This window comes from Hippoglossus stenolepis, chromosome 7 (genome assembly GCF_022539355.2).
Source record: "Hippoglossus stenolepis isolate QCI-W04-F060 chromosome 7, HSTE1.2, whole genome shotgun sequence".
Taxonomy (NCBI): domain Eukaryota; kingdom Metazoa; phylum Chordata; class Actinopteri; order Pleuronectiformes; family Pleuronectidae; genus Hippoglossus; species Hippoglossus stenolepis.
This window is the reverse complement of record NC_061489.1, coordinates 15,341,692-15,363,955: the sequence shown is the minus strand read 5'-3', so window position 1 is coordinate 15,363,955 and position 22,264 is coordinate 15,341,692. Positions and strand designations below refer to the sequence as shown.

The following is a 22,264-nucleotide window of genomic DNA, read 5'->3' as shown; positions in this document are numbered from 1 at the left end:
CCAAACCGTGGGCCTACCCCCATTAACATTCAATCAGTCAGTGTGGTGCCAGCCAATGAAAGGTGGAGAGGGATGGAGGAGGACGGAGCTGCGAGACGGAGCGTTTTGACGCGCTGAGAGGAGGACAGAGCGTCACATCTCTCCAAACGCCCATCAAACTTTCAGCACAGCCTGTGGAGGAGAGCCAGTCCTCTGACAGAGGCCTGTGAGAGACAACGAGGACACGCTGGATTCTGGGAGAGCGGCTGGACAGCGATGGAGACACTACTGGCGATGACTTTTGCTACAGTTTGACGCAGCTGTGCACCGAAAACCGCCCGTTCAGGTTTTTATTTTTCATCCCCCTTTTATTTGCATCAGAGCTACGGGAATGGAGCAAGCACCCAGCGCGCCGAGCCCTCCTTCCAAACCGGCCCATCACGAGCCCATCAGCTTCGGCATCGACCAGATCCTGGGAGCCGGTACGGAGCCGGAGAGCGGACGCACGGCTGGAAGACAAAGTGGATCCGATTTAAGCAGCGGGGACGGTTATTACAGTTTAGGAAGCCCGACCGGGGCCAGCGCGCCCTCTTACGCCGCGCTGTCTATCTCCCTCTCCGGTATAATGCCTCCAGTGGAGGCTCCGGGTTCGTACGGGGAGAGCAGGAGTCTGGGAAGCCGGGGAGTGATTCGAGTCCCGGCGCACAGACCCATGACAGCCCCTGGACCCCCGGCCACTGTCCAGGGCGCCGTGCCTGGGTTCGGAGGGCTGTGCTTCCCCTGGATAGGAAACAGGTTCGCCAAGGACAGGATATCAGGTAGGACAGCTGTTAGAGCTAATGGCTTCATTAATATTTCATCTAGTTTAAAACGTTAGGAACTGCTGATGGGCCTTTTAAAACAACAAACACCTGTGCCAAATATTTGTATCGGCTATTTACGGACAACTGAAATGTTATCTCTTTAATTATTTAAAATGATCGAAGCAGAGGAATACACACAACATACCAGTTTAAATTGTTACATTATTTTATTAAACTATATTCACATATTATTATATTTAAATACCTTGTGTTACCGACTTCAATCGTGTTTTAGGATATGAATGGTTAATGTATTATAGATTAGCAAGTGATGTATTTCAATAGTTGGTTTTAATGCTTTGATTGTAAAGAATAAATCAGCAACATGGTCCTATATGGTCATATTTTATTGTTGCAGTGAAAATGAACAATAAATGTAAATTTAAGGCTAAATTGAGTCCAAGTAAGATTAAGTTAAACTAATACTCTGTCAAACATTTTACTTCACAAATTCTACAGCTTTTATTAAAATCTAAAATAAATAATGAGTAATAAGAAAAATATCAAGTTAAATTAATTTAAAAATATTCTATCACTCTGGCAGCCGTACACTTTACTCTATTGAAGATTAATAGGAGCCTTTATTGGCAAAGGACTTTAGCCCACACTACTTTATGTAAAGGATCAATAAACAGACCAATAGGCCTGATGTTCTCTTTGTGCACAACAAAGATTATCTGTTAAATCCCAACTGTAACATGAGTATCCATTTATTTTATTTATATACCTTGTTTCCAGTATAATCTCTTACTCACACTTATTTCACATGTGGCCTACACAGTCTCAATAGGGACATGTTGTCACACAGGGCAGATACCTGTGATATTTGATCTTAGATTTCCACACAGAGTGAAAAGTGAATTGATCTGTTTTGTTTTTGTATAAAACCTCGTCCTCCACTCACCGGTGTGTGTGTGTCTCCTTCTCTTTCCTGCAGCAGCGCTTGTGCCGTTCGCGGTCACGCGGCGGATAGGACACCCGTACCAGAACCGGACGCCTCCCAAGCGGAAAAAGCCCCGCACGTCCTTCTCCAGGGTCCAGATCTGCGAGCTGGAGAAGCGCTTCCACCGGCAGAAGTACCTGGCCAGCGCCGAGCGCGCGGCCCTGGCCAAGAGTCTGAAGATGACGGACGCACAGGTCAAAACCTGGTTTCAGAACCGCAGGACCAAGTGGAGGTTGGTATGAACATTTCACATTCTTGTAACGTCACATGTATAACCACATTTGAGCGCACTAACTTCATTAACACGTGCAACACGGAGATAGTTAGCCCCAGGAGCATCGTGTCAGGTACCCCGCCAAAACACAAACAAAGTTCACTCGTGTGGCAGGTGACCCCGTGCGTAATTTCCTGTTACGTGACCCCGGCGTGTCGAAAGAATAAAACAAACTGATGGATAAACTCTATTTAACTATAACAACTATTTTAAAATACAGAGAATAATGTATTTATTTTTTTCTCTAGTAGCCTACGAATACATTTTAGGAAGAATCTCTACATTAATTAGGCCAAAACAATCTCAAAAGATGAAATTCACCAGGCAAATACAGGAATTTAAATACATGTATTTTAATGTTAATTATTTGTGCTTGAAAAAAAAATATATTATCATCCTTACAATCATGTTGACATCATTTTATTTTAATTTCAATAACCAGGCCAGCTAATGCTGCCAATATGAATTTCCACACCTCTACACTCATCCTATTTAATTTTATACGACCCCACTTTTTATTTATAAATAATGTATCAATTATTAATTTATTAAGGTTAAATTCTTCTTCTCCTTCCTCCAGGAGACAGACAGCCGAGGAGAGGGAGGCGGAGCGTCAGCAGGCCAATCGGCTCATCCTGCAGCTGCAGCAGTCCGCCCTCCAGAAGTCTCTCGGCGAATCAGCGGTGACGGATCCACTGTGCGCGCACAACTCCTCCCTGTACGCGCTGCAGAACCTGCAGCCCTGGGCCGAGGAGCGGGAGTAGAGATCCAACTCTCTGCGCTGCGATCAATACGCATCTTATCTGTGATCCCTGGGAGGATTCATACATTCAATTAGACCTACATGAGGACAGTGGGACTTGTTTTGATCCATGCAATGGACAGAAAAAAATAATAAATGTTGGAACAGGAAAAAAAAAAAACTGAAGTGGTGCCACAGCCAGAACTGGACCTGAAGTGATGGTGAGTGATGCCTGTTTTTAAACAGAAACTGAACTCTCTTGGACTAAATCTTGCAGCTGTGTACCTGGAGACTTTGAGACTTTTCAAATTTAAAGAGGAGCTGAAACAGAACCTGTCATTAAAATTAAAATGTGATTGTTCTCTTATGCTCGTGCTTATTCTGTTCAAGAGTGGGGAAGGACATTTTTACCCATAGACATGGAGGAGTTAATGAATTTTCCAGTGACACACAACAATGTTTAATAATTTTGTGAAGGTGTTTTCTCTCAACACAATGATCTCCTTATTCTGAAACAGGCATTTTTAAAGGGTAAGTTTAGTTTTTAGGGGGTAAAGCTACTTCAGAGTAAACGTGTCAGTGAATTTTAAGTCAATCTCTTACTCTGTTTTAGCCAAATACGAAAGTGTCTTCACAAAAATTCTGATAAAAGCTACTTTAAATTGTCCTGGTGCTCTAACTCTAATTTAAAAAAAATGTCCCCTCACAATCACCTGCACGCTGCAGGTGTAGTGCACCATCTCATCCCCCCCAACATGATGCTGAAATGTTATATTATGGGAATAGATGTCAGGTGTAGTTGGGAGAGAAGTGGAGAGAAAATATGAAAGAGGCTGTAAGCCGGGTAATAAAGGGAGTGATGCATGTTCAGTGATGCTGGTTTTTTTCATATGCACATTATCCTGCTTTATTTGTGGCCCGCATCCTTTGGGATGAAGGCGCAGATGTGCAACCCTTTTTCTTTTTGTACTTTAATTGTATATGTGTACATAACAAACTGTTATTGTGATCCATGCTCCATATGATGCACAATAGATGTGGTTTTAAGGTTTTCATACACAATAATTATGATAAAACAAAAAAAAAAATGTTATGGAGCGACAAGGTAAAATACAGGAGACATGGATTCATTTTGTTTGTTGAAAAGTTTATTGATAAATATAATGATTTTATACAGTATTTCAATACACACATGACTTCATTCTGACAATATGCGCTGTCTGTGTGTCGGCATGCCTGTCTATCTGTTTGTCTTCCTGTCCGTCAGTGTGTCTGGGTACATCTAAACTCAGCATGGATTTGTTTTATCCCACTGTTGGTAGCACAGTGAGTGGGCATGACAGTAAATCATTTTCATGAATGTGTGTGTATGACCTGCTCGATGGCTCTCGTTTGAAACATGGCTTCCATTCCTTCAGAATCAGTGAAAAGGTCTTTACTCTCATCCTCGGCCCTACTCCCTCACCTTCGTCCTCCTCCTTCTACCTCCCCCTCGTCTGTCGCTCCCTCACAGTGAAAGGTTGGTCGCTCTGGGTCGACATTTTCAACAGACAGATTCAAACAATGAAACTCTTCTCTGTGGCAGAGACGCGCTCGGCTCGCTGTGGCCTCCACGAGATGAAACTGTGCTTACAACAATGACTTTTTAATATTCAGGCAGAATAAAAAAAATTGACTTTACAGGAGGACACCGCACACATGCACATCCCTGTGTCACTCTCAATCTGTACATGAGTGAATCTCTATAGTGGACTCTTTATTTAACAATGAATGCCAAAAATTCCAGGATAATTACAGTTCCACCTGATTTGACAGAAAGATAAGACAGTTAGTCAGACTCGGGAACTCACAGACCGACACGGATGATTCCAGACAGCGAGAAGAAGAAGAAATACAACAGTTAAATATCTACAGTTGAGTCGTTACAACATTGAAACACTGACTGACACCACTGGAACACACACAGGGGAGTAACAAGGACTTCTTTGGGGGGCGGGGGGGGCTGTAGGACGTGTCGCAAGCACGGCTGAGGTCAAACTCAGCTGCAGAGCAAAGCCTCACAGGCCTGTGTCTGGAAACAGATGAGGTGGCTGTGTGAGATGCCACGCCCAGACCTGGCCACTTATCAAGAGGACGACTATGTTACCACCACGTTTTTTTCGTGGCACATATACTGTGTGTTTAATATGCTGCAGGCCTCTTGTCCTGCGTGCTTCACAATATCGCTCACGCTTGTTGTGGTGATACAGAAATCCATGGTGAAAAACCTTATTTTATGCCTTGGATCGGTCTCACTGCTAAGCTGGAGTTCCGGTCCTGGTGGATGTTCTGGTTTATACTTCAGAAATGTGAAAGACTCAGTATTTACACGATGGCATGGGGGCACACGCAGTCCAACGTGAGGGTAAACTGTAAAGACAGCAACCAACAGGGGGAAGCTGGAGACGAGATGAGTAGTAAAGGTCAAGTGAAGGGTTAAAGTCTGAGGGACATTTTCTGAAAACCAGAGACGTTTTTTTGTCGCCATGGATTTCTTACAGCAGGACACCTCCCGAGAAGTTTTTAGGCAACCGTCTCACACACACACACTCACACACACACACACACACAACCCGAAGAAGCTCTTTGTTTCATTTCAATTGCAAGCTACGCTGTTCCTTTTTCTTGTGCATGTGCAGCTCTTCTTCTCTCACTCCGTTCTTCCTCTTTGTTCTTCTCTCCTCTCTTGCTCTGGGCTTTTCACATATTGCACCGTCGCCCTCTTCTTTGTCGTCTAGATGACGTTTTCAAAGAGTTGCAGAGACCTCATGATGTTTTCATCCTGTGCAAGGGAAGATGGGAAATGGAGAAGCAGACTGAGGAGGAAGTCGCCACACAATCACCATTTAATTCAGTTTACTGGCCACTAGGGGGCAGTAAAAGCCCGTAAAATAAAGAGTGTATGAACATTAGAGTGATCTCTCTCTCTGAGGGCAAACACACTGAAGTAAAAACATTCATTGTTTTGGCTGCAAACACCATAATTAATAGGTAGTGTAGCCAGAATTGCAAAGGAGGGGGAAATAAGGCATTCTGTGAAAAGTAAGTAAAAACAATTTGACTTTGACTAAGAAATCTTACTTATATGTTGCCCAACCATTATTAATTGCAGTATTTGCACATTTGGAGTTCCTACTATGATAAATCAAAATATCTTCTTCGAAAAAGGCCGGCTGCACAGGATCCCCGGGTGTCTGTAAGAGAGCTACAACGAAAAGTACCTCTTGACAAGAAAAGATGAATTCGTCCAGAGTGACCACACCGTCCCTGTTTTTGTCCATTTTCTGCAGAGACAAACACACATGCATGACGCCATTAGTGCAGAGTGTAAGCAAAGATATTCATGATATAAGCAGCCATTTCTGTGAGATTATTGTCAGTCTCCCTTCTGTGATAGCTCTACTCTGCACTTTGCTAACATCATTAGTGCACTGTGATGTATTTTCTGTTATGTTTTTATTGTTAAATAAAAAAAATGTCATCTTTTATTTGCTGTTTGACCAAGGTGACCATCATCATTTCCCTATTTACAAAAGCACATCTGAATCTGCTTCCAGTCATGCACTGAACTCCAGATATTCTCCTGAAATCTTCAGAAGGGGCTGTATGTGAGAAGTCAGTTGCTCCAGACATTCTCCACAGTTTCTCTTGCCAGCCCTCGAGTAAAAACTCCTGAGCCGATGTGAGAAAACAGCATTATGTTGTCTGGAGAATTCAGTGAGTGAGTGGGCACGTTGATGACGTTTCTACCGCGCGGATGAGTCGGACAATCTTGGCAAAGTTCACGTCTAAAAATGGCTCTACTGATACATCAAAGTTCGTGCAGTAAAAGACTCCGATTTCTTTACCTGAAAGAAGGCCTCCACGTGCTGTTTGGGTGCATCGTGTTTCAAGACGGGGTAAGTGTACTTCCCCATCATGTCATATATTGCTCTGACGATGTCTGTCATCTCCTGTGAGAAGCAAACAAACACAGACACGATGAGACTTTACCAATACAAACCCAAATACTGTGTGTATGAGCACAGGCACACAACCACGCACCTCTTTGTTGATGTATCCATCTCTGTTGATGTCATAGAGGTTAAACGTCCACTGCAGCTTCTCTGTGACGGAGCCCCTCAGCAGGATGGACAGAGCCGTGACAAAGTCCTGATGGAGACACAAAGAGAGACAGTAGGTCAACATGTAAATGGAGAAGGGGCTTGGACGTAATAAGCTAGAGTATGAATTGAATGAGACGTCTTCAAAACAGGAGAACGGTGGAGGTGAATGAATGAAACAAACCTCGAACTTGATGGAGCCGCTACTTGCTGAGTCAAACGCGTTGAACAGGTAATGTGCGTAGGTGCTGGCGTCTGCAGGAGGACAAGACCGGGTTTGAATCCACACAGACAAAAACAGGTATGGACACAAATAGAGTGCATGCTCTCACTGTACCTCCATGTGGGAAGAACTGGGAGTATATCTGCTTGAAGGTGTCCTCGTTTACAACACCACTCGGACACTCCTGGAGAGAGAAAGAGGGAGTGAGGAGAACATATAAATTAGACAGAACCTCCCTCAGGCTGATGGAGGGTTTGACAGAAGGGGAGAGTGTGAATATAATTTGATAAAAGAATAAATAAATTTGATGGGAGACTGAATATTGGTTAAATTAAACATTAACTTTTCATTCAGACTAGTTTCACTGTTGACTTCTGTTTCAGCAGTGCAACTGCAATCAGTTGTACTGCTGAAAGTTCTGACCTTCTATCAAGGGTGGCGCTATTGCACCAAGCTATAATAAAGACTTATAATATAAATGTAACATTAATCACTTCTGAAAAGTAAATTTATATTGTGGAAGGAAAAAAAGCTACAAGAAGTTAAAAAAATATAAAAATATAATGATAAAAACAGATCAGGTGTGATCCTTCACTTAATGCATTTAAGTGAAAGTGAAATCTGGGAACAAAAGCAATATAAATATACTTTGGTCGCTTTCAATTACAGTGAAAATCACAATTCAGAATTATGGTTTGGAGTATTCTTTAAACCCAATATCTTGGTGTGTTTGCTCGGAAAAGAAAAACTTCTAAAACTTCCCCTTTTTGCAAACAAAATCCCAGAGCGTGTAATAGAAAGAAATAATATTAATAATAATAAAAAAGGGTCTTGATGTCGTGAGTATTGACATTAGGTTGATTCTACGTGTTATCACTTAAGCAATAATGAATGTCCTGATCAACACAGTGACAGGTTTGGTTTGTGTCTATCTGGTTTGTGTCTATGAGGATAAATCTGATGTTTTGTGAAACCTCCACAGTCTCTTACATTCTTGAAGCCCCTATAGAGAACCTGGAGCTCTCTTTTGCTGAAGTTGGTTAGAGCTTCTAGCTGATCCAGGCCCTCCGGTCGATGGCACACCATCGTCATCTCCAAGTCATCGTCAGCTTTATCTGAAGAAACAAGAAAAAAATAAAAATAAATCATTATTTAACAGACCTCCAAAGGGTGAGAAAGCGGAGGAGAAGAAAAACAGAAAAAGTCTCAGTGAATTAATTTGCACACGTCAAGTTCGAACTACACTGGAATCTCTCTGAAAAGGCAGAACGATAGAAACTGTGACAAAAAAAGAGAGATGGAGGTGCAGAGAGGTGGAGGTCAGTCTAACAGCTCCATTGTCCTCCTCTCACCAACCGCATCATTAACAAGTCATTACTCTCCTCGCTGGAGGGGAGGGGAGAGAGGACGAACCAGTGGCACGCACGCACGCACACATGCACGCAGGCACGCACACACGCAGGCGCGCGCGCGCACGCACGCACGCACGCACGCACACACGCACGCACACACGCACACACACACACACACACACACTTTGTTTACCAAGTGGAAAACTTTGGATAGAACATATGAGGACAACCAGCAGCTTTGAGTAAAGAAAGACACATCTCTCTAATACATCCTCACAATCAGGAGCGTGGCACCAGGTTAGGCAAAGCAAAACCAACTGATTATGTGAGTCAACAAACCACAAATTTGTGAGAACCCCCTTAAATTCTGTGATTGTCTATGTACAGGATACTGAAGCGACGCCATGATCAAAAACCCCCAAACAAGGCCCCATGCCTAAAGCTTGATCATTTCAGAGGTTTAGCTTAAGAACAGAATGTCTAAATGTGTGATGTGTCTGGGATGATGGTATTTATGTGTATGCAGAGTTGGCTCATTGTTTATAATTTTGATACTAAAAGAATCATTTGAAGATTTAAATAACGTGGTTTGGTGTCATTGTCATGTGTATATCTGGTCTGTTTGGTTTGATGTGGGGCCCCCGCAGGTCCCCTCTAACCTGGGGACCTGAAGTCCCCTGAAACACTCCTGCTTGTACAATGAATGTGTTGGAGGACAGAGAGTTGGACTCTGGTAGAAACATGTGCACTCATTTAAATATTGTGGTGTTGACTGCTGCCTTTGTTGACCTCTCATAATTGTTAAATTTCTTCCCTTTTTAAGCAAATTACAGTTACATCACCCGGCCCACTCATCTGTCAGTGTCTGATTTACAACTGCTCACTTCAAAATCCTTCATCAGTAATTATTGCAGTGTCATCAGAGAATTCCAACAGTCCGAGCTACTGTACTTGTAAAGTGCTGTTCCACTTTAATCAGGTGTCTCAGTGTGTTAGGTTCACTCTGTCCTTGGCAATCCACATTTTGAAACATCAACACTCTTGAAATAGAAACAATTTCATCTGTGTGCAAAGACTATTAGTGCTTTGTGAAGCTTCATTACTTCAACACCTCCTCACTTCTGTCCGATCAGTGAATCATGGCTACCCGCAGGCCGGCGTTTTTACTGTGCAAGACAAAGACAGCTTCATCTCACCGCTGAATTAAAACCCCCCCGTTCTGGACTCAGTTTACAGTGTAATGCATCTGCTGAGGTTTTCATGTAGAACTGCATTTAAGTGCTGCCATCAGCCGAAAGTAGGTTTGAATTCACCTGTAAATTATGATCTTCACATGTGGAGTCATTGCACATTATGTGATTATATTTCAAAACAGAATACAACCAATTTGAAAGTGCAATACTCAACATAAGTTACAATGATTAAGTCTGAGAGCTTTGAAGCATTGTACCTGCTAATATTCTACACTCTGGAAGTTGGGCAGTCTCTCTTTATGTAGCTCCCTTCCCCTACTTCACCCTGTTTAAAGCACACGCAGGCCCTTAAAGTGATAGGCAAAGCAAATCCAAATTCACTTATTGTCTACTCACCACTGTACCAGTGGAGGGGTGGATGAAGTGTTCGAGTAACAAAACAGCAGAAAAAAACATAAAATTCCTACATATTACTCCTGTGGTGACATCCAAGTGTCCCCAGGATTCAAATTCGACTCAATACTGCGTCATTTACACCATGTTTTTAGCCGAAATGTCCACTGTTATCCTCCTTCATGCGGGGATAACAGAGGACATTTAGACTAAAAACATGGTGTAAATGATGCAGTTTTGAGTCGAATTTGAATGTTGGGGCTTACAGACAGTTGGATTTTTTTCTGTTGTTTTTTTAAAGTTTGAAGGAGTCACCAGTAACTTCAATTGTATTGGATTTGGCTGCAACGCTGTTTACCCCTGAAACTCCAAAAGTGTTTTGTGGACTCAAACACTTCACCCACCCCTCCATCGGCCTAGTGGTGAGTAGATAATGATTGAACAAGGTGAGCTGATTCACACCCAGTTCCCAGTGCAGCACACTGTATGCTGCATGACCACACACAGGACACACGCACATACACACAGCTACATCGACATAACACTTCATGTGATGCACACGCATGTTTTCTTGTGCGTTCAAACCACACCTCCTGATGTGATGCTCCTCATCATGACACTATCAACTTTTAGATTTTATCGAACATCGTTATGCAGACACAGTTCAGTGTTCATGAGCCTATAGAATTAAAGACCACAGATTCCTCTGAAATGCTTTACTTGGACTGTAATGTTCATGTGCACAGTCACCGTCACACTCCACGCTTATCCTGAAAACTAAGATAGATGCTGTGCAGTGTATTATTAAGGCAGCATCACAGTTTTCATACAGCATAGAACAAGGCTGCATCAGGACAAAGAACACATTAAACTACATAAAGTTAATACAACAAGTATATGAGTCAGACTTTAATTAACAAAATGTAATTCATGACAACCACGAGGAGAAAACTGCAATACATCCTAAACGAATCGTATTGTGATAAGAATGTGAACGAGCATGCTGGAATTATCTCTGGTCATTATAATGAGATGATATGTATTCATGCAGACAAGCACCAATATCTTGAATCGTAAATTACTACACACAGAGCTTAAAAACACTGGTGATGTAAATGATGAGCCTTATTTTTTTCCCCACAGTGTTTTGGTTCAATTGTGTGGCATCAGTATTTACAACAATATAAATTCCAGTATCAGAATATAAATATAAATATTGGACAGATGGGTAGTGCAAGTTTGCAATTGAAAAAGCAGCAGAGGAAAAGATATACAAGCCCTCCCCTGCAGGTAGTTACGGCAACAGTGTAGAAATCATTACTCGCTGAACCTGAGAGAACAAATCTCCACCGACACTGAACAACTGGATAACCTGCAGCATCGAACACTTACACTTTTTCAATGCTTGTTGATTTATGTTTTCATTTTTGGTTTTCTGGAAAAAGTAGCAGGCCGCTGCAGGTTCAACATTCTCACACAAATACTCCAAATCGTTTAATAACTTACAGACAGACACAAGGGAAAACGTTTCTCTAGGTCTCGCCGTCCGTGTCAGTGCTGGATGACAGTGATAGTAGTTGTTCTGACTCACCCTCCACTTTGATGACTCCCAGTAGGTGCAGCATTTTGACGGCCCCGCAGCACAGCAGAATGATGGCTATCGTACGTAAGCTGTTCTCACCCTGTTCCTCACTTTCCATTTTCATTAATCCTCTCCTCCCTCTGGCCTGAGTTTATCACTTCAACCCACCTCGTGTTCCTTTGCTTACTCCACCTTTTCCTTTCTAATTCTCAGGCTTTGATCTCGTGGAAATACACAAGAGCAAACATTTTGTAAACGTTCACACTTGTCCTCGCCGCAGTTTTTCACCGTGTTCAACTAGACTCCTCTCACGTCTATAAACTTTCTCTCCATCCTGCTTCCTCCTACAGCGACACCAGCACTCAGCCGCCTCTCTCTGTCTCTGTCTTTTTATCCCCCCTTCTCTCTTCTCCCTGGGGCATCTCCCTCTCTCATCCTGACCTTCGTTCCATCCCAGCAACTACCCCCTCCTCTGTCTCTCGCTGTCCCACCACCACCACCACCTCCACTTCCCCCTCTGTGCTACAGTCATTGTGTCCTTCACTCTTTTGGGAACAGGGACTTTCACTTGGGGGGGCCCACCTGTGCAGGTTGTAACAGTGATAAACTCACATACTGTGTGACCTCATGTGTTTGTTTTGGGACCGTGCGTGTGCATGTGCACGTGTGTCCAGGACTTGATTAATTGATGTCATTAAGAGACACCATCACCCCCTCAACAACAGAAGGCTTCATTTAACACAAAGTGACTTTTCTCACCAAACATGCCAAAGACTTTTTATATAACTTACCACATATAGTATAAAATAAACAAAGTAAATTGCAGAAATATATAAAGTTAAATAAAGTGATTGTAATACACCTGGTGAGAAAACAGGAAAATGATCCATCCTAATTTGCACTGTGAGTTTTATATTTACTGTCTGATTGGGGGTACAGGAAACTGTATAACCTGCTACAATCTAAAAGTACCAGCAGGGGGCAGCAAAAGCTAACACAGACACCACCGGTGTGTGCGTCAAAGCCTCTGATGAAGATGTGTTGTACATTTCATTACATGCGTTACTTCAGATTTAGCTGCTACGTTTATTCATATGGTGATAATGCTTCGACAGTCATAACAAAGTGTCTCTTTACTGGATAGAATCTGCTGTGCGCTTCACATATAAACGACCAATTGCAGTGAAACGCTTTGAAATTCACAATAAAATAATAATAATATATTTCCTGTGTAGTATCAGCGTACTGTGACCAGCTCACACTCGTTTATTGTCCTAATGTGGATGAAAAAGGAGCTGCAGCAGCCAGACAAGCAGCCTGCAGGGGGCTCTGCTGTATCCAGAGGTCCCCCTGAGTTGTCACTTGCAGCTTTGCTTTATTTACTGTTCTCGAATTAAAGCAGTAGTTCAGTGTAAAATTTAATTTAGTGCCAAGAGTAGAATCTAATTTAATTTGCGAGACATTTTGAAAGTGTAAACATCTCTTGTTAGGGATGATTAGGAGCATATTGTGTTCACTCAAGTCATCAACCTTGAGTCGTCTCCTGCTGAGATCAATTAGCAGCAGTTCCATCAGGATAGAACACTGCAGTGTTTCCCAGGCTTTTTATTTAGGATTATTTTTGAAATGTTAAAGGTTCAGTGTGTAAGATTTTAGTGAAAGGGATGTTTTCAATAGTGTGTTTCATCTAAATTGTACGAATTGTTGTTTTCTTTACTGTTGAAAGGACCCTTTATATTTAAATACTTTATATTTACAGTAGCCCAGACTGGACAAACTAAACACCTTTTGAGTTTTTATGTCAACTGAAGGCTGCCACAGGTTCTCTCTCATGTTTGGAAGGGGAGGGTGAGGTGAGAGGTATTCAGCTAGCAACTTCACCACTAGATTTTTATTCTACACACTGAACCTTTAAAACTGCAACTTAAAGTATAACCTGATCATTTTTGAGAAATGATAAAAAAAAAAACCTGGGCAAGGGACTGAGGGCGCGGATGTGAGAGTGACGCTACCACTGTTGTGACATTTTCAGGCCATAAAAAATGTAGCGTGACACAGAACTGCAGAGCACCTCTGCCACAGAGGGCTCTTTACAAGTGGAGGATTTTTCCCCTCCAGAATCTGGGCATCAGTGTGGTGGAGGACAACGGAGGTCCCGAGCCACATCGGTTCAATGCCTCTGCAGCTCAGTTACGCCAGAAGCCAGAGCTCTTGGAGCCGAGGCAATGCAAGCGCGCAAAAGAGGGTGGGGGCAGGAAGGGAATGTTAGCATAAGTTGTAAAAAATATCTAATTATTACCATTACAAAAATGTCTTCCATACCAATAATGTTCTTTACCCAGGTGTGTGTGCTGGCGCTGCAGTCGCCTCTCTCCCTTAGAGAACATGTGTAACAGGGAGGTGCCAAAGCTAACGCTATGCTACAGGAATAAGATCAGACCACAGTTAGTCTGAAAACAGCATTTCCCCTGAGTCTGATAATGAACCCCACTTTTAATTAGGGACGTTAACTTTATTATAAATTTCCTGACATACAGACGAACGGTTCCATTTACATCAGCATCGGCTTTGTAAGCTCCAAGACAGTTTGAAACACTGTGTCGCGCTACGAGCCACCTTCAAAACCCATGAAATACATTTTCTTTGGAAATGTGGTATGAATATGTTGTAAATGAGATGCGTAACCAGAATTAATGCGTTAAAAAAATACACTTTAGGTGTGCAGTATCTCTTAAAGTTTTGAACATCTGCATCATGTGTCGGATCAGACTTAGTTTCAGATAGTTGATTTTAAAAGTCATTTTTCTCAGCGTCAACAAACAATATGAAAAGAACATTCTAACACTGCCTGTGTAGCCAAAAGCTGATTCACTGTGGCCTACTCTGATGTTGTGTTGGACCTCTATTGTCGTCCAGAAACACCGCAATGAGCCACACTGTGAGAAGCAGCAATTCATCAGTGGATACTGGGGAATGGATGATGCTGTCCGACCAGCTCCACTGCAAAGGAAAGATTATGTTTCTTTATTATTTTTAAATGTGCATAATTTGGATCTGCCTGCAACAGGGAAACGTATAAAGTTTATCATAGCCTAAGTAAAGGTGTCGGTGGAAGATGTTCTGGTGTAGAAAAACAGTATTAGACAGGCAGTGTATTTTATAGCTATATCTATCTAGTGAAACTTGACCAAACAAAGTATTTTAATGCCAACAGGTGAGATCTATAAAGCCGCGTGATTCATGATCCAAAGCTGCACAGTAAGCAGGTTGAGGAAAACCTAAATAAACCAACCTAAAAAACAACCTCGAGAGCTTCTCCTCCATCCGTTACACAAGCTATTATAAGCCGCGGAGTTTGTCAGTGACCAAAAGCCTGAACGCTTTTTCTTGCCAAGCTTGTTTGGAGTAATAAGTGTTGGCCTGAACTGCCGGCAGAGAAAGTCTGGCTGCCTGTCACTCCACCCAGCCTGTCACCAAAAAATCCCTCTCACGTCGATGCACACACTTCCTCCAACCCAGAAAGAGGATTTAACTCTTAGCTCTCTGCCTCCCTGTAACTGCCGCTGGCTCCTATAGTTACAGTTACCTCTCGCTTCTCCTCCATCTCTTCCTTTCTTCTGTTGCCCGACCAAACCCTCCTTTCTCCTCCACTCCTTATCTCACCCGGCCTCTCTATCTCTGCCATGCTCTTCATGTACCCTGTCCATGGGTTCCTTGCCAGAGAGCGTGTCATTTGCATAATCTGAATTAGCCTAATCTGCTGTCCTGCTGGCGATGGAGAGGGCTGCTCCTGCTGGAACTCCTAAAGCGCTCTTCAAGAAAGTAGCCACTCCAGTAGCCAGGCGCTCCCAGGAGGTACAGAGGAAGTATCGTAAAAATAGATTCTCAGCTGCTACGGTCATATTTACTGTGGAGCATGTAAAAGCTGCGCACATAATCATGTTCCAATTCAAGCTCTCACTCTGAGACGCATGGTTCTCCACAGTCAACATCCGAATCAACGGTCAGAGTCCATTGACTCTTTCCGGTTAACAACACAAACAAACAAACAGACACACACACACACGTAGAGTTGCATCCGGTCACCGACCCTCAAACAAAGACAAACATGAACACATTATTTCAAGGGTCGTAGAGGTTTAAAAGCAGCCATGTGCATAAAACAATACACACACGCAAACACACACGCACACACATACACGTTTCTTTGGTTACTAATCATCAGCCTGTGAAAGAGGACCAAAGTGCTGGAGGGTGTATGCACACACAGACACACACACACACACACACACACACACACACACACACACACACACACACACACACACACACACACACACACACACACACAATGCCATTTGTCACATATTAGTGTGCCACTGCTGATGTTGTTTGGTAAGAAAGTCAAATACAACTCATTTACATGCACACAACAGCATGCCAATATTGATTTTTGAGTAAATACACGTCTAGACTCAAAATCTGCAGAAATTCACAAACACACACATATACACACAGACACACAGACACACAACTACACACAGACACACTCGACAGGATGCCAGGAGAGGAGAGTGACGAGATGACTTAATAAGCACTCACACCAGCTAATGGGAGCGTGGGTGATGGAGAAAGGGAGCAAATGAGAGATGGAATGGAGGCATAGAAGGGAGAAGGGAGAGAGAGAGGTATGGAGATGAGGATGCCAGAAGCAGATTGTGGTGGTGGGTGAGCGTGGCGAGGAAATTAGAAGAAAGACAGATAAAGAGAAATCAGCGTGGAAAAGGACTTGGAACGAGGAAAGAGGGGAAACAACTAGGGGAGATGAGGAAGCAGCGGGGTACTGTGAGGGAAAAAGAAGAAAAGGTGGAAAGGGGAGAAAGAAGGGGAGGAGAACAGAAAAAGGAGAGCAAGATAAAAGGAGGAGCAGAGGAGTGAGAGAAAAAGGGGGAGGCAGAGAGGAAGATTGAGATAGAGTTGCAGGCAGAAATATAGGGGCTGAGAAATAAATGAAAAATGCACAAGAGAGGGGAGAGACATGCCTGGTGAAATGATGTTTTTCTGGAGGGAGGAGTTGTCAGCGGCAACAGATGAGGAAGAAAAAACAGCTGCCTATAGCCTGCCAGAAAACAGCAGGTGGACAAGACAACAGGTAAAAGAAAACTCACACCAAAGACGAGCTGTCGAGAAAAACAAAAGAACAGTCGACAGAAAAATAAAGGAGGTTGTAGGGAGAGCTACAAGCAGCCTTGATGAAAACAGACAGTGCAGACAAACAGGCGTGCAAGTGTTGAGGCGAGACCGAGACACACACACACAGGAGCCCAGTGACGAGCTCGTGCTCAGAGGATCAATCACGCAGGAATCTAATCTCGCAACATTACAGCTGTGCACCGTCCCTCTCTCCATGTTGCTGTCAGTGTCGCGATCCCGGATAACAAGTTATCTGCAACACCAGGGAACAGGCAGCTGTGCACGTACACTGCACTAATCCTGCACCGGGCGAGCACGTAAGAGCAGGAGGAGTGAAAGAGAAGCAGGCGGTGAAGAACCACAACACAACAGCAGAATTACAAACAACCTCCAAATAGCTGCTGCTCCACATCCTATTCTTTCTTTTGTTGTTGTTGTTGTTGGTTTTTTGTGCAGGGGCATTTATGGCTTGTGTTCATTTGCAGGAAGAGACGACTTTCACACGTTTCCCCGACGCGAGATCATCTTCAGCCACCTCATTATTCAAAAATGGCAACAGATTTACACCTTGCCATTTTTTAAAACGCTCCAGGGAAAGGTGTTTGTTTTGTGTTTGTGGGAGGGGATAAAAAAATAAATAAGCTTATTCATAGGATGAAAACAAGCCGTATGCACTCACTTGGAAAATGCCCTGAATGGTGTAATTTGCTAGTGAAAAAACCAATAATAGTTTTACCTCGGCACATAAGTTTAAATGACTGCACAGTGTTTTTACCACTCTGGCACTCTCATTCATTGGAGCAGCCAGGTTGGATTTGTTCAATTTACATAAAGAACATTTCCCTGATTTGACTAGAATGAGGAACGAGGGAGTAAAAGGTTTCTCGGAGGCAACAGGTTTCTGTAGAAAAAAATAGAACCCTCCCCCCTCCCTTCATATCTACATCTCTCACCTTCTCCTTCTCTCACACGGCCTTGACTTACTTAGGAATAGCCCCAATCTCATCAAGCCCCCCCCCAAACTGACATCTTTTGTTGCCATGGCTACCGTGCTTCCAAGGTAACAGCAAGACGGAAAGGCAGTGTGTGAGCAGAGTGACAAATACCTTTGACATGTGTGTTTACCAGCATCGATGCTCGCGTCTGCACACACACATACACGTGTACATACACATACACACACACACACACACACACACACACACACACACACACACACACACACACACACACGGACACATGCCGGCAGACAGACAGAGCGACACACGTAGGCAAGTGCACGCGCACGCCCACAGGCACACAAGCCCACAAGCACACTCAGACATTGTGAAAGAAGCTGCTTTCCACTTTCCACCTTCAGTTTGTGCTGTCAAAAAAGATACGCTTGTGTAAGCACACACACACACACGCGCACGTACAGACACACACAACACTGTCACTCTGAACTTTGTTTTAAAACAAGATAGAGAAACTCCTCAGGGGACACCTGTTGGTCTTTCTCTCTCTTTCTTTATCGCTCTCTCTCTCTTTCTCTCTCTCTCTCTCTCTCTCTCCCTCTTTCTCTCTCACACAAACACACCCGCACAAGCCAAAAATAAGTATGTAACTGAAAGTATTCCCAGCAACATCTAATTGACGTACCCACAAATTTAAAATGAAACAGCTGTTATTTATCTTCTCTCTGCTGCTTGCATGTGCGAACTACTGAAGTGCGTGTGTGTGTGTGTGTCTTCATATGCATGTGCATGTGTTTGTGTGTTCCCTCACCCCTGGAAATCCTCCTCTGCTTGGTCTGCATGGTCAGCGTACCCACCACAGCCCCCATGTTTTCCGTCGTCGTCGTGGAAACAGGCGCGTCTGTTTATGCCGAAGTCTGTATCTCTTCGTCACGTTTGGACGGCTAGAACGCACACCCACACACACGTTCCCTCACCCCCTTCCCTCTCCCCATCCACCTCTCCTCTCCCTCCCTCCCTCTCTCTCCTCCTCCTCCTCTCTTAGTGGCTGCTCTCGACAGAAACCCTCTTTCCATCATCCCTCCTCAACCTACCTCCTCTCTTTCTCTCCCTCTCTCGCTGTCTTCTTTTTCTCCCCAAACTCTCCACCTCCCTCCCTCCCATTTCCTTGTTTTTCAATAGGGGTTTTAGCCTCCCACCCTCCCTCTTTCTCTCTCCCCCCCCCTCTCTCTCTCTCTCTCTCTCTCTCTCTCTCTCTCTCTCTCCCCCTCTCTCTCTCTCTCTCTCTCTCCCTCTCCCTCCCTCCCTCCCTCCCACCCTCACCGCAAGCCAAAAACATCAGTGATTCAGTACGAAATCGCAGGATGTTGATTCACTTAATTATATATTTATATGAGTGTACCCATTGATTTGTAGAATGTGACTCCATGAATCTCTCTGGGAAAAACACCACATGCCCTGTTACATTTTCACCCCTCAACACGTCTGTTTTTCTTCAAAGGCCACTTCAATCCAACAACACCTCCACTCACTCCATCCATCATTCCTGTTCACCCATCCATAACATCCCCCCGCACACTAACAGGGATGGATGGAGGAGCGAGTGTCTGTGGTGGCAGGGAGAAAATGAGGAAGGAAGGGAGACGGGCTGGCAGCACGAGAGGAGGGAAAAGCTTTAAGTCAAGCATGTGAGGGAAGTGAGAGGGAGAGATTAAAAACAGGAAGAGGCAAGGGATAAGAAGAATGAGATATTTAATAGGGTAGAAGTAGAGGGATTGAGGCGAGTGTGAGATATTACTGCAGGAGTGTGCGCTTTTGTCTCGTGGAGCTACACACACACACGCAGATTAAATCACATTTTAATTACAGCTCGATCAATACAAACAAGGTATGCAGACTAAACGTGATCGCAGTGCGAAGAGACTAATTGGATGACAGCTCCAGATGACACAGTAAAGTGCACGTGATGTTTATGCATGACATGCAAACGCTGCACATGCAAATTTCATGTATGTAGTCATGGAGGGAGGACTCAGATCTCTGAGAATTAGAATGCAAGAAAGTAACTGTACAAAAGAATTCCCAGCAACATCCACTTGACGTATTGGAAATTCGCTGAGCTCATAATGCAGAATGGCACCTTTCAAAATGATAAATCAGCTGCTGTCAGACAGGCACTGAGCTCCAAATGGTTTCCTGAAATTTCCCGGAGGAGCTGGATGTGAGAACGCAAATCTTACCGTCAGTTGCTTTGGATATTTTCCAGGAACTTTTCCGGTCATTCCCCTATAAAATGTCGATGATGATTCTAAATCGCGACGGACGCAAATAAATAAAACAAGAGGAAACATCTAGACACAAAGATGTGTCATACGCGTAGAAGAGGCCGAAGAAGATCTCAACTTGGAAAGACAACAAGATTGGAGAGCTTTTGGTCATAAAGGCAGACGCCGGTGACGCTATATGAACAAAAACCTGATCTCCGCAGCAGAATGTATACGTCACGATTTTGGCTCTTGCCTCCTCTACCCAGGCACCCCCCCTCGACTGGATGTTCTGGACATTTTCCTGTTGTCGTGAACACGTCGGACTCGGACAATCTCCTGCTGCGTTGTTCACATATGAAAGATAGACTATAGAAAATGTCCGGACCTAGATTTCCAGACATTTTCCAGAGTTAAAAGCAACTATTGTTATAAACAGAACCATTGGTATCCACATTGTTCACATATTTACAGTCTGCTTCAATCCAATTCATCAGTTCGTCAATAAATTCTACTTTAATGATGCCGAAAATCCGTTTTTATTAACTGTCATAGAGGCGTTATTTCACTTTTAAGCTTTTGCATTGAAGTCATATAGTTAGTTATGGTGTTGTACTGGACAATAAAATATGAAGTATGTATTTATATAAATAGGGAGGATAAAAGAACATAAAGCTCTCCATAAATTGTACAACACAAACTCAAGCTGATCTTCAAACAAACATAGCGAGGAGAACAGAGGCTCCAAATACTTCTCAGAAATAATAATACTGACACTCAACAGGAAATTTGCTGCCTGGCTCTCATGTGTTGATCACTGACCTGGCTGATGGACCCAGCTCAGCCCTGATATGAAAGCCACTCCAGCCTGAGGACACAGTCCAGGCTCCAACAAGTGAAAATGTCATTTTCAGCTGTGGCCAAAGTCACAGTTCATTCCAAGGATGAAAATATTTAATCTCTTCCTTTTTTATATATATATATATATATATATATATATATATATATCGTCAAAATATGGTTTCAACAGCAAGAATTGATTCTGCATGTATCGGTTTTCAGCAGTAGAAGAGGAACATTGTCCTTTTTTTGAATCAAGACAGACCGTCCGTGTTGATGCTTCTGCAAATGTGGTGTCTCCTCAGAAAATGTGACACGTTTTGTCGGCTGTTGGTGAATAATGAACGAGGCGTGATTCTGAGGAAGCCATATGGACATTTAGCTGGAAAGATTTTGTTGGTGAGTAAAAAAATAAAAACTGCAATCTGCTACTATGAGAATTTGCTCAATAATGCTCCGTGTGTGTGTTTTTAGCAACTGAGAGAGAGACAGAATGGGCAGCAGTGGGGGGTATGTCATGCTACACACACACACACACACACACACACAAACAAGTACATATATTTTGCACTTGCACCAACCGAGAGCCAAATAGAATGGCTGATCAGGTCTCTGGTGGCATCCATTCAGCATGCAGCATCATGAAGCAGGACTATTTCCTGCTACTCTCTCACTCTCTCACTCATACACTCATACACTCACACACTCACACACTCACACACTCACACAGGTTTGCACACAGCCGTCCCTATTAGGGCTTTGCATCAACGTCCATCATCTGTGGACAGCCAAACCAAAACCTTATCCTTGACCTTAACCACGACCTCAGAAAGAATGTTTCGCCTCACTAGGAAAAGGCGTCGGTATCAATGAGGCCTGCGTTTATGACTAAAGAGGTAATTGAGGTAAGTACACACACACACACACCCTCTACTTGCTCAGCTATATACTGTAACCCACTGTCATTTGCCTTTTGGAATTTAGAGGCTATCAAAATGATTTCTCCCCATCTTCCCTTCACCCTGCTTCATCTTTAGCCTTAGACCATATCCACCCATCTCTCTCCTCACCATCCATCTCTGAATTTGTCTCCGGGCACATATGGCCTATGACAGTACACCTTTATCCGTCCATCTCTGCCTATAAATCTCCATACACGTATCAGCCTTGTGTTCATGTTGTATCAAACACTGTTCCTGACTTGTCTCCCCCCCCGCCGTCTCTCTGACAGGCCCACACGCTGACAGAAATATTTCTCCTTCTGGTGATCATTTCAAAGTCTGTCTGTAAGAGCGCAGAGAGAGAGCAAGATGTTGGAGAGGGTG

General features: G+C 43.4%; 2 protein-coding genes across 2 annotated transcripts; one reads left to right on the top strand and one right to left on the bottom strand.

Annotated features, from left to right (window-relative positions):
* The first annotated feature begins 241 nt into the window (after nt 1-241).
* On the top strand, nt 242-3,168 carry LOC118112778 (T-cell leukemia homeobox protein 3). The gene is made up of 3 exons (XM_035162335.2): nt 242-797; nt 1,780-2,017; nt 2,640-3,168. Exons 1-3 carry the CDS (start codon nt 371-373, stop codon nt 2,821-2,823), a joined length of 849 nt encoding a protein of 282 aa, XP_035018226.1. The 5' UTR covers nt 242-370; the 3' UTR covers nt 2,824-3,168.
* A 763-nt stretch (nt 3,169-3,931) lies between these two features.
* LOC118112777 (Kv channel-interacting protein 1) lies at nt 3,932-18,844 on the bottom strand. Its single transcript, XM_035162334.2, has 8 exons — nt 18,647-18,844; nt 8,157-8,281; nt 7,281-7,350; nt 7,128-7,198; nt 6,885-6,992; nt 6,689-6,793; nt 6,062-6,124; nt 3,932-5,622 (listed from the first exon to the last, which is right to left on the bottom strand). Exons 1-8 carry the CDS (start codon nt 18,702-18,704, stop codon nt 5,575-5,577), a joined length of 648 nt encoding a protein of 215 aa, XP_035018225.1. The 5' UTR covers nt 18,705-18,844; the 3' UTR covers nt 3,932-5,574.
* Between the last annotated feature and the right edge of the window lie 3,420 nt (nt 18,845-22,264).